The following is a 17,044-nucleotide window of genomic DNA, read 5'->3' as shown; positions in this document are numbered from 1 at the left end:
TTAAAAATTCCTCTGCACTTCACCTATTCATCCCTCCCTCCCCCAGATGTATTTACATTTTAAGGCTTTTGAGGTCTACAGTCAAATTGCTTTCAAAATGTTTGTATCCAAATGCCAGCAGCGTGTGTGAGAATTTGTTTTAACATATCATCAATAACACTGGGCATTATTATTTTTAATGTTAGGAAAACTGATATTTCATTCATATTAGGACAAATGTAAATAAGATATAATTTTGTTGGAACTCTACAATGAGTTCATGGCATCATTACAGTAAGAGGGATTTGTTAGAGACCAGCTTAAGCAAATAATGAGATTTATTGCCTCAGGCATCTGGGTGCTGGCCTCAGGGTTGATCCATTCAAGAATTCAAACGATGTCAGAGAAGTGATGTGCCTCATTCCTCTTCTATTGCAGATATTTTTTCTAAGGAGGGAGACATGGTTACAATTGCAGGTAGCTCTAGGCTTATATCATCTTAGCTAAGGAGGTCTAGAGGAAAGAGACTGTTGTCTCTGATTTAATCCTACATTAGTCAGAGCTCATTTAAGTGCTGTGATAGAAACTCAATTTTAGCTGGCTTAAGCCAAAAGAAAAAAAAAGTCAATGTAACTCATGCAACTGAAATTCTAGTTGAGAGTTTTTCTTTCAGGAACAGGGGCTCAAACAATATAATCAAGACTTGCTTTTTATCTTTTGCCCTGCTTTCCTCTTTGTTGGCTTCATTCTGAGGCAGGCTTTCTCTCTCTGCCTTTTGGCAAAATGATTTCTGGTAGCTCCAGGCTTAAACGGCTCAGCAGTCTCATGGGTCTCAAAGGGAATACCTCATTTCTAATGGGTCCAACAAAGGTTCTGAGGAAGACTTTGGTTGGCCTGGCTTCCAAATCGTGTCCATCGCTGCCACTCATTGTAGCAGCAGAGGGATGCAATAATCTGATGAGTTGGGAGTTGGGATTGGGTCATGTGCCACCCCTGCACAAGGGCAATGGCAGGCATTAGCACCCCTAAAATCACAAGGATTAATGGGGGAGAAAGAGGGCTTGTAAAAGACAAAAAAAGGAGAGTAGATACTGAGCCAGGAAAAGAAAAAATGTGTATTACAAGAATCATCTGCCCTCCCACAACCACACGTTTGGAGTGTGGAAGAAAGAAGTTTCCTATCAAAGTGGGGAGAAGGAATAATGAATGCATAGATAAAAGCAATCCATGTCTACCACATAATTGTTTTATCTCACATTCATTCATAAACATTATTTCAGATATTTGTTGACTGTTTGTATTTGGGCTTTTATGAATTTTCTGTCCATTTTGCTATTAGGACAGTGCTTTTTTTTACTTGCAAGAGTTTCTAACATTTTAACCTTGATCTTAATTCTTTTCAATTATACATGCTGGGAATATTTTTTTTTCAGTTTGTCATTTGTTTCAAAACTTTGTGATTTGCTTTTTTACTCAAGATTACTGTTTTAAATTGCACATAGATCCATGAATGGGTATTATGCTTTCATTGATCCTAATTCTAAACACGAAATACTTTTATGGCTTAGTTATTACTCTGATTTAACTTCTGTGGCCCAGTTTTCTCATCTGTAAAATGGGCCACAGTTTTTCTTCCTATTCTCCTAACATATTTATGACTGTGAAATAAAATTTACTTATTTCAAAGTATAGAGCTCAAGATAGTGAATAGGAAATTAAAATTAGAGAATAGTGCTCTGAGTATTAAATACCAGAGGATCACTGGCGGTATCCCACAGGGAGCACCCTGAGTGATTCATATGCAGCTTGATGTTACTCTGCTGCCAAATAGAGCAGAATAAACCCCTTTCCCACCCATTGCCCTAGCCAGCCAGGGCATGCAGCAGGCAGAGGAAATGCCTGCAGCTACAGAGAATACAGACGCCAGTCAGAGCCTGCAGGTTATTGAGAATGCTACAAGGCTAAGCTAAGCAGACCAAAGCCAGCCCCAGGTTGAACAAGAAAGCAGGCAGCCAGTGTTTTTCTGAGTGTAACTGTGGGCACTACTTCCATTGGCGATAAAGACTTGGTACTTAAAATGAACTTTGAGCAGTTCCAAATGTACAGATTAAGAACAGCTGGCATGTAGAATAAGGATTCTGATGAGAGATATATACAAGGTACTCTGGTGTGGGACAGGAGTACCTTGATGCATGGATAAAGATCAGAAGTCTTGGAGAACAGAATCAAGATAGGATGAGAAAAGAAAGTATTCCTTTGATTATAATGACTAAGTGTTCATAAATTTCTTCATGAAGAAGGGAAAATTATCAGAGCCTCCCACTATGTACCTTTGATATTATAGTATATTATATATTTATTTAAAAATTGGTATGTAGTAAAATGGATATACCATAAAAGGGCAAGCTTAGTCATGTAGCTCACGTCCTTTTGTAACCTTTGTAAAGAACTTTTCCAGCTTTTGTTAAGTAGACATTTTTGAAGTAGTTAGATTTTACCAAACTGCTAGTTACAGGACTTTGGAGCCTGGGTGATAAACCAAAGAAAGCTATTGTTTTAGTCTGAGTATGCTACACTTCATGAAAATTATTTTGAGAATGGAAAAGTATTGCATAAAAGCCATTTGTCACATTCCCTTAGATCAGCAATTCTCAACCCTGGCTAAACATTAGAACTACCGGAGAAGCTTTTTAACGATTGCTGATGGCTGGCCCAACACCATGTTAATTGCATTAAAATTTGTAGACTTTGGAAGAACACTCCCCAGGTGAACATAACGTGCATCTAGACAAAAGGGGCTGGTAGGCATTGCACAAAAAGTGGGGTCTATTCAGGTACTCGAGGCTAACTGCGCATGGTGTAACGTTGTTACAAGCTGAGGCATGGGTATAATAATTCAAGTATTCCCTTCCAAGCCTACACAATTGTTAGCAGACTAGTGGTCTCTGGAAGACATTTTTGGGGAAATATTCAGATTTTTTTGAATACTATTTTGTTGAAAACGATTCATGACATTCCCCTTCAGGAAAACTTCTGATTTGCAGTATGGGACATAGAGCCAGAGCGCTCTTTCCTGGCTTCCCACTCAGGTTCCTGTGCTCAGAACAGGAACCAGAGTCCACGGTGGCTTACGCATTCTGCCTGGCATGACCCTTCTCCTTGCCTGGACTGAAAGCCATATTTAATGCCACCGTCACACATTTTATTTTATTATTATTATTTTTGAGACAGAGTCTTGCTCTGTCACAAGGTGCCAGGCTAGAGTGCAGTGGCGGGATCTCGGCTCACTGCAACCTTCGCCTCCCGTGTTCAAGCAATTCTACTGCCTCAGCCTCCCTAGCAGCTGGGACTACAGGTGCGCGCCACCAGTGGGTCCAGCTAATTTTGTATTTTTTAGTAGAGAGGGGCTTTCACCATGTTGGCCAGGATGGTTTCTCTTGACCTTGTGATCCGCCCGCCTCGGCCTTCCTGGGATTATAGGCATGAGGCACCGCGCCGGACCCATCCCACATTTTATAATGCAGCAGCCACACTGGGCTTCTGTCAGTTTCTCCTACTTGGGAAACTCAAGCTTTCTGCCTGCTATTCCCTCTGGTTGGATTAAGTTCTCCCACCTTTCTTCTTGATTTCCTCTTATCCATTCTTCAGTGATCACTTCCCCAGAGACCTTCCCAGACAACGTCTCTAAGCCCTAACCTGCCCCCATCTCTAAATTTTTAAAAATTATTTGTTTATTTTTGAGACATGTTCTTGTTCTATTGCCCAGGCTGGCGTACAGTGGCAGGATCACAGCTTTCCTCCCTGGCTCAAGCGATTCTCCCACTTCAGACTTTCAAGTAGCTGGGACTACAGGTGCAGCCTCCTGAGTAGCTAGGGCTACAGCCAGACCACCATGTCTGGCTAATTTTTGTATTTTTTGTAGAGAAGGGTTTTGCCATGTTGCCTAGGCTGGTCTCGAACTCCTAAGCTCAAGTCTTCCTGCCTCAGGCCTCCAAAGTGCTGGAATTACAGGTGTGAGCCATCGCGCCTGGACCCCCTTACTAAATCAGACATCACCTTCTCCCCAGCACCTCCACATGGCACACACTAGGTATTCAGTCATCTGTTGAATGAGTGAATGAAAGACTGTTGAAGGCAGTGTGGCAGAGTGGAAAGAACATTGAATTTTATCACAAAAGGCCAGATTCTAGTTGGGGTTCAATCCCTTAAATGGTCTAAGACTATTCCTTTTCTTTAAAATATAGTACCTGCCCTACTTTGTTCATAGGGTTCCTGTAAATATCAAATGGGACTTGGTATACAAAAGTGTGATGGTAATCATAAAATGCCACTGCAAATATAAGTTAATATACTATTCATGGACTCAAAAGGAAATCACATATAGTCAATCAGCAAAATGTGTTTGAAGTGCTGGATTATTGACAATTTATTGCATTCATCATTATCAACCTTTTAAAGATAAGATTTTGTTTATTTAATTTTGAAATTATTATTTTATTTATAGAGATGGGTCTTGCTATGTTGTCCAGGCTGGCCTCAAGTGATCCTCCTGCCTTGGCCTCCCAAAGCACTGAGATTACAGGTGTGAACCACTGTTCCCACACAAATATAAGATTTTATAATTAAGGGTGAAAAGTAAATAATTCTAAGTGAAATAGTTTTATGCTGCAAAAAGTTTTCTATATCCAGGTTAAAACCATCTTATTTACTTAACAAGAGATCTCTGAGACATATAGTCTTTAAGAAAAGCTAATTTTAAAGGAGGAAGTAGATGGTATACTGTGAACATAATGTCTCATATAACGGGAGTTTAACCAACACTTACCAAATTTTCTTGTAAGTTTGCTTTTCTTATAACATTCATATCTAACAGTAATTCATGGTAAAGATACTTTCATATTTAAGTCATCTGTTGAGTGAAGGGTCCTAACAGCAATTAAACTGCTTGTCATTTAGGGGTTCAGAATGTACCTAAAAGTGTTTTAGAAGTGTGTCACTGAAATGAGAGACAATTTAGGTTGCACTAACATTCCTGAAGAGTGAAAGAGTAACCCTACCCAAGGAAACTGCCTTGCCTTGGATTGCTGGTAGGTGGCAGCAACAGACCAGAAATTATGGTTTGTTACACTAGCATGCTGGAAGTGTTCTTTTTTTTTCTCTGGCCATAAGTATCTCGAAGCACACACAGCAATCCAGAAGTGCTTACAGGTTAATACCCTGAGGGACGACCCCACCCCTGTGAAAGATGGGGCCAGTGGTTAAATACTACCCTCCATAGCTTCTGCACTCCTCAGAGAATAATCCTGAGATTTGTTCTGAGCAGGCTCTCAAGTGGTCCCCTTCTTAGTCCGCTGAGGGCTCCTATAATGAAATGCCATAGATTGGGTGGCTTCTAACATTTCTCATGGTACTCAGAAGCCCAAGATCAAGGAAGTGTTATTTTTAATGTTATTCTTTCAATTTTTCTTCTGAAATAAAATAATAGAGCTGCAAATCAAGTAGAAGTAAAAATAAATAAGCAGGATGTGACTAATTTGCAGAAAAGAGGCACCTAAGCCTTTATTTATTCTATAATCTTTCAACAACAATTTACTTTTCAACAACTCTAGGCTTGGTTTCATTACTATTCTTAGCTTGTTTTTTTTTCTGTTACAATCATTATTTCTTCTCTTTGTAAGTACCGAAAATTTTAATGCTCCTCTATTGACAGAAGGGGCGGCATATCTGAGCTATTGTTCTGCCTAACCTTTGTTCTATTTCTATTGTGAAGATTTTGTCCCAGACATTGCATTGGTCAAAGTTCAGTTACTGAAAAATAATCCATTCTAGACAGTTGGAACAGAAATTGTGTAACATCAGGCATTAAATGGCTTATGAAAATGTTGGAAGGTCTAATGAAAGACACTGTTAGTCACTTACTCTCAATCTGAGCTTCGTATCACAAGCATCTGGGTTGCTTTTTTAGAATGTCAGTTCAGGAATCCACTGCTGACATATCGAATCAAGACCTTTGGTCATGTATATACATAGCACTAATAAACTCCCCTGACAATTCAAATGTCGAAATCGGAGTTGAGATCCATCCACCTTGAAGCTGAAGTTTTAGGATGGACTTTCACTGAAGAACTGGGCCATCAAGGGATCTACTGATTCTGCAATAGGAAACCATGTGCTGAACTGGGAAGTTGTTGCTATAGCTGCTGGATTCAAAACAATGCATCCCCTGCCATCATCAGAAGCTGCCATGGTCTGGAAACTGCAACATCCAAAAAGCTGCCACTCCCGGACCCGCCACACTTGCTGTGATATTAATTAGTACAACAAATGTCCTGTGCCCCACCTCTTGGTGCCCCAGAAGCCAGTGAACAGTTGACAATGCCACAGAAAAACTAAACTCCTCCATGACTATGCTTATCACAGAACCAGCAGCAGATGGTCTCCACCTGACTTACACCCTCCTCCTACATCTACAGTGGTAATTCTGCTGGTGGAAACTCGATCACGTGAGGAATCTTAATTGCAAGAATATCTAGGGGTTGTAGCTTTAAGCTTTCCAGCCCTATAGAAACAGGAAATCCAGCTAGAAAGAGATTGCAATGGATGTGTATACCAATCCACTGTTGCATCAAGGACATCATGAAGTATATGAGTTATTTTAGAGACACGGAGACCCTTGTTGTCACACTAGCTCAGACCTGAGGGCAAACCTGATTCAAGCCTTTTAGGGACTAAGTGTATGTGAACTAAGAAGTAATCAGGACCAATCTCTCCCCTGGATAGGCTCCTGGCTCCTATAAGAAAAGTTAAACCTGATCCCTGCTGAAGACCATGCCTGGGGGATATTAGGAAGGGAGGGGTCTGTGTTGCCTACGTTCTGTATGAGCTGGTGCCTGGCCCTTTCTCCCCTACCCTATCTTGGTGCTCTAGCTCAGAGTCTGGGCACACTGTGCAAAATCTGACTTTGCCATTTGTTGCCTCCTTGGTGTGTCCAAGCAGTGGTATCTGTGATGAGTCCCTCCTTGTCTAATTTTAACTTTACCTTTTTCCTCATTTAATACCTTCAGATGCATATTTCCTGTTTTCTAAAGGACTCAGTGCTAATTTTAATGGTAGTTTCCTATACTTTTCCTTACTTCTAGATATGTTCTTAGGCATTTTATATTATTTCCTCCTCTGGAAATGAACTATTTCTATAACACATTCTCTACATTAATAAAGGTTTTAGTATATTTGATTATCTACCTGTTCTTCTTTATGCCAGTTAAGATCTGCTTTAGTGCTTTGAAAGTAAGAGATCGAGACCATCCTGGTCAACATGGTGAAACCCCGTCTCTACTAAAAATACAAAAAATTAGCTGGGCATGGTGGCACATGCCTGTAATCCCAACTACTCAGGAGGCTGAGGCAGGAGAATTGCCTGAACCCAGGAGGCGGAGGTTGCGGTGAGCCGAGATCGCGCCATTGCACTCCAGACTGGGTAACAAGAGCGAAACTCTGTCTCAAAAAAAAAAAAAAAAGAAAAGAAAGTAGACCGTGAGGTCCTATCTTTGCCTGAGCATGACTTCAGAGTTGCCTAGAAATTTAAGTTATATGCCCACAATTCACAATTGCAAAAATATGGAACCAGCCCAAATGCCCATCAATCAATGAGTAGATTTAAAAAATGTGGTGTGTGGTTATATATATATTCCATGGTGCGTGTGTGTGTGTGTGTGTGTGTGTGTGTGTGTGTATACACACACCATGGAATACTACTCAGCCATAAAAAGAAATGAAATGATGGCATTCACAGCAACCTGGATGGAACTGGAAACTATCATTCTAAGTGAAGTAAATCAGGAATGGAAGACCAAACGTATGTTCTCACCTGTAAGTGGAAGCTAAACTATGAGGATGCAAGGGCATAAAAATGATGCAATGGACTTTGGAAACTCTGGAGACTCTTGGCAAAGAGTGTGAGGGGGTGAGGGATAAAAAACTACATACTGGGACAGCATGCTTGAGGGATGGGTGTACCAAAATCTCAGAAATCACTGCTAAAGAACTTATTCATGTAACCAAACACCACCTGTTCCCCCAAAACCTACTGAAATAAAACACAAATTTAAAAGTAAAAAAAAAATGCCCACATATTGAAATAATCTACTCATGCACTCCGTTGAGAAATTATTTTAAAATATTATTAAAACATATAATAGGATATTAAAATAAACTTTTAGAAAGTAAAATTTTAATTTTATGACAATTACTGATGTTAACAAATTACTGTGAATATAGTACAGGGTTTCCATATGCCCCAAATCCAGCTACCATATTATTAATAGCTTCATATTAATAAATAGTATTTTGTACCATCATTAGTGATAAATGGTATATTTGTTGCAATTAATGAACCAATATCGATACCTCGTTATTAACTAAAGCTTATACTTTATTCAGATGTCCTCAGTTTTTACCTAAAGTTCTTTTTCTGTCCTGCAATCCCATCAAGGATACCAATGTTGCATCCGGTCATCAGGTCTCCTTAGGTGCCTTGCAGATGCTCCTCAGGCTTTCTCTGTTTCTGGTGACCTTGACACTTTTGAGGATTACTACTCAGGCATTTTGTAGAATAAAAAGAAATTCTCTTCCATTTTTAATTTTATTTTTAAACTTCACATAAGCATTTTAAACATACACAAAATTAGAGAATAATATAATTAATCCCCATCTACCTAAGACCCAACTTCAAAACTATCATAATTTCCAGGTTTATTCTATCTAAAAAGTGTCCTGCCTGCCCCCAACCCCTGAGGATTTTAAATCAAGCCCAAAATATTATATCATAGCACCCTTATATATTTCGGTACATGCTTCTAAAAGATAAGGCCTTTAAAAATATACCCACAATGCCATTATCACAGTGACAAAGTTAATGATGATTCTGTGATGTTTAATAGTCAGCCTATGTTCAAAGTTCCCCAATGGTCTAAAAAAATGTCTTGTTCAAGTTTACGTCCTCAAATCAGGGTCCAAACAAGGTTTATGTATTGAATTCTGTTGATTTGAAGAACGGGACTGAGACCTGAGACTGAACCACAAACCATAGTTATAGCTACATGTTGAGATGAGGTGCTAAACTCCTTGTGCTGTGTTGTGTTGTATTGTGCAAAAGGGGCATTTAAAAAGTTTTTTAAGATTTTTAGTCCAACACCCACCTCAGGCTCCAGAGCATTTCTTTGGGGAAAGGCACTGGGGAACTGTGGCTTTTTCCTCCCACCATGAGAGAGAGAAGCAAGGTGTCTCCCCCTCACCCCAAGCCCAGTAAGACAATCTTTAAGAAAACCTTTCTGAGAACTCAGTGTTTACCCCTTAGAGCTAGAATAAACAGGTTGATCCATACCTGAAGAAAAGAAAGAGGAAAGGGTATGGCTGGAGGTGTCTGAAAAATGACTGCCAAGCAGAGCAGAGAGGTGGTTGAGTTCAGAGCAATCTGTGACTTCTATTACTGGTAGGGCAGAGATATGAGTCTCCACAACTAGATGTGCTGGAAGGGAGGGATGTGGTCCTGTAGTCAGTTTAAAATGGATCCCACCCAGATGGCCTTCTTGCTGGGGGCTAGTCTCTTTCAGCAGAAAGAGGTTGGAGGTTTAGCATTTAATACAGAAGCTGGGATGGGGCATTTAATACAAGCTGGGATGAGGCTGCAGAAAACTTGAATTGTCTAACAAGGGAGCAGCAGTCAGGAATTCTTAGTGGGGTGAAGCTCTGAGTCCCCACAAAAAGATTTTGTAAATTAATTATTTACAAAATAATTAATCAGCTTTCAACATTCACCAATCCCAAAGAGCCCAGATGGATCTCAAAAGTACTTGTTTCTTTCCATTTTCAGCCAGGTAGGGGGTAACTAAGGCAAGTGGAAAGACCAACCATGCCCTCTTCTCACCTCAGCATACTCAGCACCAAGCTGGGAGAGGGAAGAAGCTTTAATGTTCCATATCCTTTAGACTTTTTAATAGTGAAATGGATTGTGACAAAGAAAAATTGGTTCAAACCTGGGACAGAATCTTCTTCTGGAAAGAATTATTCTTTGCTGATAGAATGCTTAAGCAATTTTCTGATATCTTGTAATAAAATTAAAGCCTCTTCTGGGAAACCAGCTACTTACTCAGTTGACCAACAGTCTGCTGTCTAATAATTTTGAATCCAGTTTAGGAATAATTAAGCATTTATTTTTACCTGTAAATTATTCCTTCCACAGTGATTGACAAATGGCTTATTTGGGCCTCTTCCCTTGTGGAAATTAACAATTTGTATCCTGTTGGGTCCTGCACTTTCAACATAATGATTACAAAAATATTTCAGGGACAGAAATATGTTGATGGATAAAGTAATTTTGCTTGTCCTTGGAATCAATCATATTTTATTATTAAATTTCTGACAAATAACCCTAGCAATCCCTTTCAAATGTCCCTATGTGGTGATGAATTCAAGAGTCACAGGTAGTACCTCCTCAGTTCAAATATCATTTGGACACAGAGACTGTGTTATCTATCCTTATTTCACAGGTTCTGGTGCCTGGTCATCTTTTACAGTCATATTATATAAGCAGAATTTTCCTTTTCTATGTATTACTTTGAACATGATTCTAGATCTCAAACAAATTGTCTTAAAGGATTTGAAGAAGGGAATCCTTTCTTTGACAGGTTTTAATTTCAACAGTAGTAACACAAAGCCTAGTTATTCCAAAGCTGTTGCTCAGGTTACAAAACCAAAGCTTTTCATATAATTCAATCATGCATTGTATGAGAAGGACCTGCATACATTTGTTTATATAAAAAGCCAAATAATCATACTAATCAGTTAGTAGTAATATATTTAAATTGGCACAGCCCTTTGAAAAACAGTTTGGCAATATATATCAAGAACAATTACATGCTTATACCCTTGATTTGATATTCTAACTTCAATTAAAAATATGTGGGAAGGAAGCTACATGCATAAATATTTTCTTTACAATATTTTTTATGGTAGTGAAACGTGAGAAACAGCCTGAATGTGAACATGGACTCAGTAGGTAAATGTGTGGTTTACCCACCTAGTATGATTTATTAAAATATTCATTGGAAAGACTACAACATGGAAAAGAAGAATAAAAGTTGAATTCATATTATTATTACTTAAAACATATATTAGAAACATTTGCTTAAATCTTCTAAAGACTTAGACTCACATATTATTGGCAATCCATGCTGAAATGGTGCATAAAAATTTCCGTATGCTAATGTTAGACTGTTGGCAGACACAGCAAATTGTTCAGCTAAGCAAATGGCAATTGTTGCTATAGCACTTCTAAAATTCAAATAAACATACCTAATAATTGGCAGGGGTACTCTTGGGTAAATATAGAGAAAAGTCAAAGATTGATTAAGAAAAGGAAAATGTCAACCTTCCCAGTCAGTGACTGTTTAGAAGATACAGTATAGCTATCCATTGTTATCTGCAGGGTATTGGTTCCAGGACTCCCCTTGGATATCAAAATCCTGGTATGTTCAAGATCCTGATAGAAACATACATATGCCTATTGTCCTGTATACTTTAAGTCCTCTCTTAGATTACTTATAATACCTAATGCAATGTAAATGCTATTACACTGTATTGTTCAGGGAATAATGACAAGCAAAAAAGTCTGCACTTATTCAGTAATGATGCTTTTTTTTTTTTTTTTTTTTTTTTGAGGCAGGGTCTTGCTCTATTGCCCAGGCTGCAACCTCCGTCTCGTGGGCTCAAAGAATCTTCCTCCCACCTCAGCCTCCCAGGTAGCTGGGACTACAGGCACAGGCCAGCACACCTGGCTAATTTTTGTATTTTTTATAGAGGTGGGACTTCACTGTATTGGTCTATGCTGGTCTATAGCTCCTGGCCTCAGGCAATTCACCAGCCTCGGCTTCCCAACATGCTGGGATTAGAGGTGTGAGCCACCATGCTGGCCAATATGCTTTAAAAAGATGTATCTATCTATATCTGGATGTTTGAGGTTGGTTGAATCTATGAACACAGAACCCACTAGTACGGTGACTGTACTAGTGGGGAAGACACACTAAATAACTAGGATAAAATCTGGTAACCACTCACAGAGGTGACTGAGCAGGATAGAAAATTTTGGAGAAGGGGGAGGCATTCCAGATAGAGCGGACGCAAGAGAAGAGGTTCTTTGTTTTAAACCTCTTTATTGAGAGAGCAGAATAACCAAGAGTGTCTTGACTATAGTTTAAATGCAGGATTTGCAGAAGCAGGTAGTGGAGGCTGAAGACCTTAGGTTCTATTTTGAATATATTAAGAAGAATGACCTAAAATTTATGTTGAATCTAGAGTCTTCATGGAGTAAACTGGGAGATGGAAGAGATAACTTGTGAAATCTCTGCAGTAAACCAAGACCTTCATTACATAAATTAACTGCATCAGCATCTCCAGAATACATTTTACTTTAAAAACGATTTAACTGTGACATGGTGAAAGCCCATAAAACTGCGTACCTCAACCATACCTCGGCTTTCTGTTGAAACTGCTCTCTGTAACCCCAAATGTGACAGGCAAGCAGTTCAAACCCACGCCATCTTGGCCCCCGAGATTTGTAATAAGTAACTAAGGTCTGTAATTTCCACCCATATCCAGACAATGTGTAAACTAACGCTTGACTTCTGTAAACCACTTAAGTAACAATCAGAATATCCAAAGTCCCCTGGCCCTCGGAATGTCCGGAGCCCCTCACCCTCATCTCCTCCTAGGAGGTGATTTATGGAATCCACTGGACCTCAGAATGTCTGAAGCCCCTCACCCCCACCCCTCACCCTCACCCATGAGGTGGTTTACGGGCATAAAAGCTCTTGACACCCTCCTGTCGGGGCCACAGGTTGGAGAGACGTGAGTCCTTCGGGGCCGCCGGCAATAAAGACCCTGCAATTTGGCATACTTTTGTCTTGGTGTTGACTTTCTATGTTTGCTCCAGTACAACATAACCACATTCTAACCAAGTTTTAGATGATTTTTGGTGTTCCCTAATAGAACTGGCACAGTATATTGAATCAGATTGCAGTGGATTATTTTAACTGTGTGGCTAGATGCGGAGAAATATGTAAAGGTATTGAGGCCAACAAATAAATGGAGGAAATCCAAATTCTCACAAGTAAACAGATTTGGAATTCTAGAAGGTGGCAGAGTATCAATAGCTGTATCCAGATCCTTTGGAGTGGTGGATTGTTTTATAATAAAAAAATTTTTTTTTTGAGACAGAGTCTTGATCTTTCACCAGGCGCCAGGCTGGAGTGCAGCGGCGCAATCTTGGCTTACTGTAACCTCTGCCTCCCGGCTTCAAGCAATTCTCCTGACTCAGCCTCCTGAGTAGCTGGGACTATAGGTGCCTGCCACCTTGCCCAGCTAATTTTTGTATTTTAGTAGAGAAGGGGTTTCACTATGTTGGCCAGGCTGGTCTCAATCTCTTGACCTCATGATCCATCCGCCTCGCCTCCCGAAGAGCTGGGATTACAGGTGTGAGCCACCACGCCTAGCCAATAATAAAACTTTTTAATAGCTTACCAGGAAATAAAATTCAGCCTTAACCTTCTAGACAATTGGGATGTTGATAAATAATCAAGACCATTAAAAAAAAAAAAAAAGGCCAGGAGCAGTGGTTCACACCTGTAATCCCAGCACTTTGTGAGGCCGAGGCAGGTGGATCACCTGAGGTCAGAAGTTTGAGACCAGCCTGGACAACATGGTGAAACGCTGTCTCTATTAAAAATACAAAAATTAGCTGGGCATGGTGGGCACACCTGTAATCCCAGCTACTTGGGAGACTGAGGCAGGAGAAATCTCTTGAACCCGGGAGGTGGAGGCTGCAGTGAGCCAAGATCGCGCCATTGCACTCCAGTCTGGGCGTCAAGAGTGAAACTGTCTCAAAACAACAACAAAAAAACACACACACAAAAACCAAACTGTATGACTGAACAGCAGACAAGATGACTACAGTGTTTTTCTTTTTTCTGTTTCCACTAGCATAAAAGACTTCATATTTTTAAAAAGTTTCTTATCCCAGAAAATATCACAATACATTTAGAATATGAGTTCAGGCCCGACTCCTTCCTGAAGCTACAGAAGAGCTCAAGATGCAGACATCTTAAAAGCTGGCCCAGATTTCTGGCTTTGGTAGTCATCCAAACATTTCATAAGTAATTTATTACCTCTCAACAACTAAACAGGCAGGCCCTTGATTTCAAAAGCAAATCTCGATGGGATGGAGCGGGGCGGAGGACCTGGGATAGGGGGATGAAAAGCATTGGAAGCCGGGAGATGCCAGTCAAAGGGTACAAAGTTTCAGTTAGTGTGAATGGTAAGTTCTGGAGGTCTGTTGTCTACATGGTGACTGTAGTTAATGTATTGTATCCTTAAAAATTGACAAGCGATCTGAAATTTTCTCTTCATTAAAAAATGGTGCGGTGGATATGTTAATTTCATTGATTTAATCATTTCACAATGCACACTTCTATCAAAACATCACGGTGTACACCACAAATACACACAACTTTTGTCAATTACACTTTAATAAAGCTGGGGGAAGCAACTCTTTTTTCGGCATAGCATCCGGCTTTTATTTACAAACGTTGAGAACTTAGCACCTTGATCAATTAAATGGTAGGGAGCGCTGTGGAGAGAGGATCCTCCCCAGTCCGGGAAGAGAGACAGGGAAAGTAGGCCTAGGATACCCGGGGCCCGGCTGCCCTCGCTCCCAGGCCCTGCAGTCTCATTTGCCGCTTCCGACGCGTGACCCCGGCGCACTCGCGTCCGGGACGGGTGACAGGCGCGGGGTGCGCCAAGCGGTTCCATGTGTCCCCTCCCTCTCGCGGCCGCCGCAGTCGCCGCGCCCCGAGCCCCGCTCCGGCTCCTCTGCAGAGGGCTCGTCGCCGCCATGTCTACCGCCCAGCCACTCATATCCGTGGACTACGAGGTGTTCGGGAGAGTGCAGGGTAGGGGACCCCTCTACGGTGGGAGATCAAAAAGGTTATGGGAGGAAGGGGAGAAGGCTATGAGAAGCGCCTCCCACCTAAAGTATGCCTTTTCTCGTGGTGGCAGAGACTTCCGCTCAGCCATGACACAGCAGCGGCGGCGGGGAAGGAGGCGAAACGCGCTTGCGTCGGAGGACTGGGACGGGCGGAAATAGGGAAAGGGGGAGGGAAATAGGAGGGGGAGAGCGGGTAAAGGGACTGCTGAGGAAGAGAAGCGGGCGGCTGTGGGGTGCTGTGGGGTGCTGGGGGGTGCGGGAGTGTGCGGCACAGAGGGGACGGTTGAAGTTGGGTAGGGAAAGAAGAGGGTCTTTGCACTAGTGGTTTCCTTGCTTGCCACTGAGATTACCTGGGCTTGACTTGAGTTTTAGGAAGGACACTTAGATGGGTTAAGGTTAACTTTTCAAAGGTCAGACTTTTTTAGACCCCTGTGTAGCTCTTAAAATAATTCAATTGTTACTTAATTTTTGTTTCATTCTAAGTTTAAATAGTTGCAAAGTTTGTAACGTCTGGCTTATTGTAATTATTGCTGTTTATAAATCAAAATATTAAATCACTCTGAAATTTATTCAATGGAACATAAATACGGTAGTGATTTAATATGCACCATCTTCATTTGAAATAAAGCCCTTTAACATGGGAAATTTTACTCATTTCTTTTCCTCTTTGAATTTGATCTTCATTCCTCTTCTCCCAGTGAATTACCCCATTGTTTTGCTTGAGGGCTTTTTTTCTTTTTTTTGCTTACTCTATCATACTTTGCTACAATATGTATATGTGTATATATTAATATGTATTAATAAATGAAATGCTTTTTGAAAATTTCCTTTGACAGTAAGGCTCCATGTATTAAATTTTTTTTGTCTGGATTGAATTCTATTGAGATTATTATTAGAACACTAGATTAAAATAATACAAACAGTATGATAAACATTATTAAATTTTAAAGGTAAATTTGTGTTAGAAATGTAATTTTTAAAATTTATTTTTTTAAGAGATGAGGTCTTGCTCTGTCACCCAGGCTGGAGCAAGTGCAGTGGCACGATCATAGCTCACGGCAGCCTGGAACTCCTGGGCACGATCATAGCTCACTGCAGCCTGGAACTCCTGGGCACGATCATAGCTCACTGCAGCCTGGAACTACTGGGCTCAAGAGATCTTCCTCAGCCTTCTGAGCAGCTGGGACTACAGGCCTGCGCCACTGCGCATGGCTAATTTTTAAATTATTTTTTGTAGAGAAAGGGACTCTGTTGCCCAGGCAAGTCTTAAAATCCCGGCTTCAAGCGATCCTCCTGCACTTGGCCTCCCAAAGTGCAGGGATTACAGGTGTGAGCCACTGTACTCAGCCAGAAATTTATTAATGAGAAGGCTGCGGGTGTTTATGGAATCTTGGCTAGAGGAAGAGTTAAATTATCCTTGTATTTGGCACTCTAGAGTTTTTTACACCTTGGTGCAGTGTACCAGAGTAAGAATAAGAATGGTAAAAGCGTGCCTTTTGTAAAGAGATCTTTCTTTTTTAAATTTTATTTCCAATAGGTCTTTGGAGAACAGGTGGTGTCTGATTACATGAATAAGTTCTTTAGTGCTGATTTCTGAGGTTTTGGTGCACCCACCACCCAAGCAGCGTACACTGTACCCAATGTGTAGCCTTTTATCCCTCACTCCCTCCTACCCTTTCCCCAGTACCCAGAGTCCATTATACCATTATGCCTTTGCATTCTCATAGCTTAGCTCCCCCTTATGAATGAGAACATACAATGTTTGGCTTTCTGTTTGAGTTACTTCACTTGGGATAATAGGAGACCTTTCTTTCAAAGGGTGATCGTGCAAAGGGAGGTAGGAAAGGAGTCTCAGGTCAATTTTAGGAAAGAATATATGTGGAAGTTGAAGATCTGGAAATTGACTGCCTTAACATTATGCATAGGTCTGTACTCTTTAGACAGTCTTTGAGTGCACCCAGGGTTAAGGTATCCTGTTTTAAAAACTGCCACAATAAGTCACCAAAACACATAATGTAAAATACAAAA

At 40.6% G+C, this 17,044-nt stretch overlaps 1 protein-coding gene across 2 annotated transcripts in view; it reads left to right on the top strand.

Moving 5' to 3' along the window:
• Positions 1-14,681: 14,681 nt before the first annotated feature.
• The window catches only part of ACYP2 (acylphosphatase 2), a 199,011-nt gene continuing 196,648 nt past the window's right edge, over positions 14,682-17,044 (top strand). Inside the window, exon 1 of one of the 2 annotated variants that reach the window (XM_008980708.5) lies at positions 14,682-14,981. In XM_008980708.5, coding sequence (XP_008978956.2) covers positions 14,840-14,981 — 142 coding nt within the window. In that variant the 5' untranslated portion in view covers positions 14,682-14,839. The remainder of the gene's footprint in view (positions 14,982-17,044) is intronic. The other variant, XM_017964335.4, reaches the window with a different exon arrangement.

This window comes from Callithrix jacchus, chromosome 14 (genome assembly GCF_049354715.1).
Source record: "Callithrix jacchus isolate 240 chromosome 14, calJac240_pri, whole genome shotgun sequence".
Taxonomy (NCBI): Eukaryota; Metazoa; Chordata; class Mammalia; order Primates; family Cebidae; genus Callithrix; species Callithrix jacchus.
The sequence above is the reverse complement of the archived record's forward strand: the minus strand, read 5'-3'. Positions and strand labels throughout refer to the sequence as shown.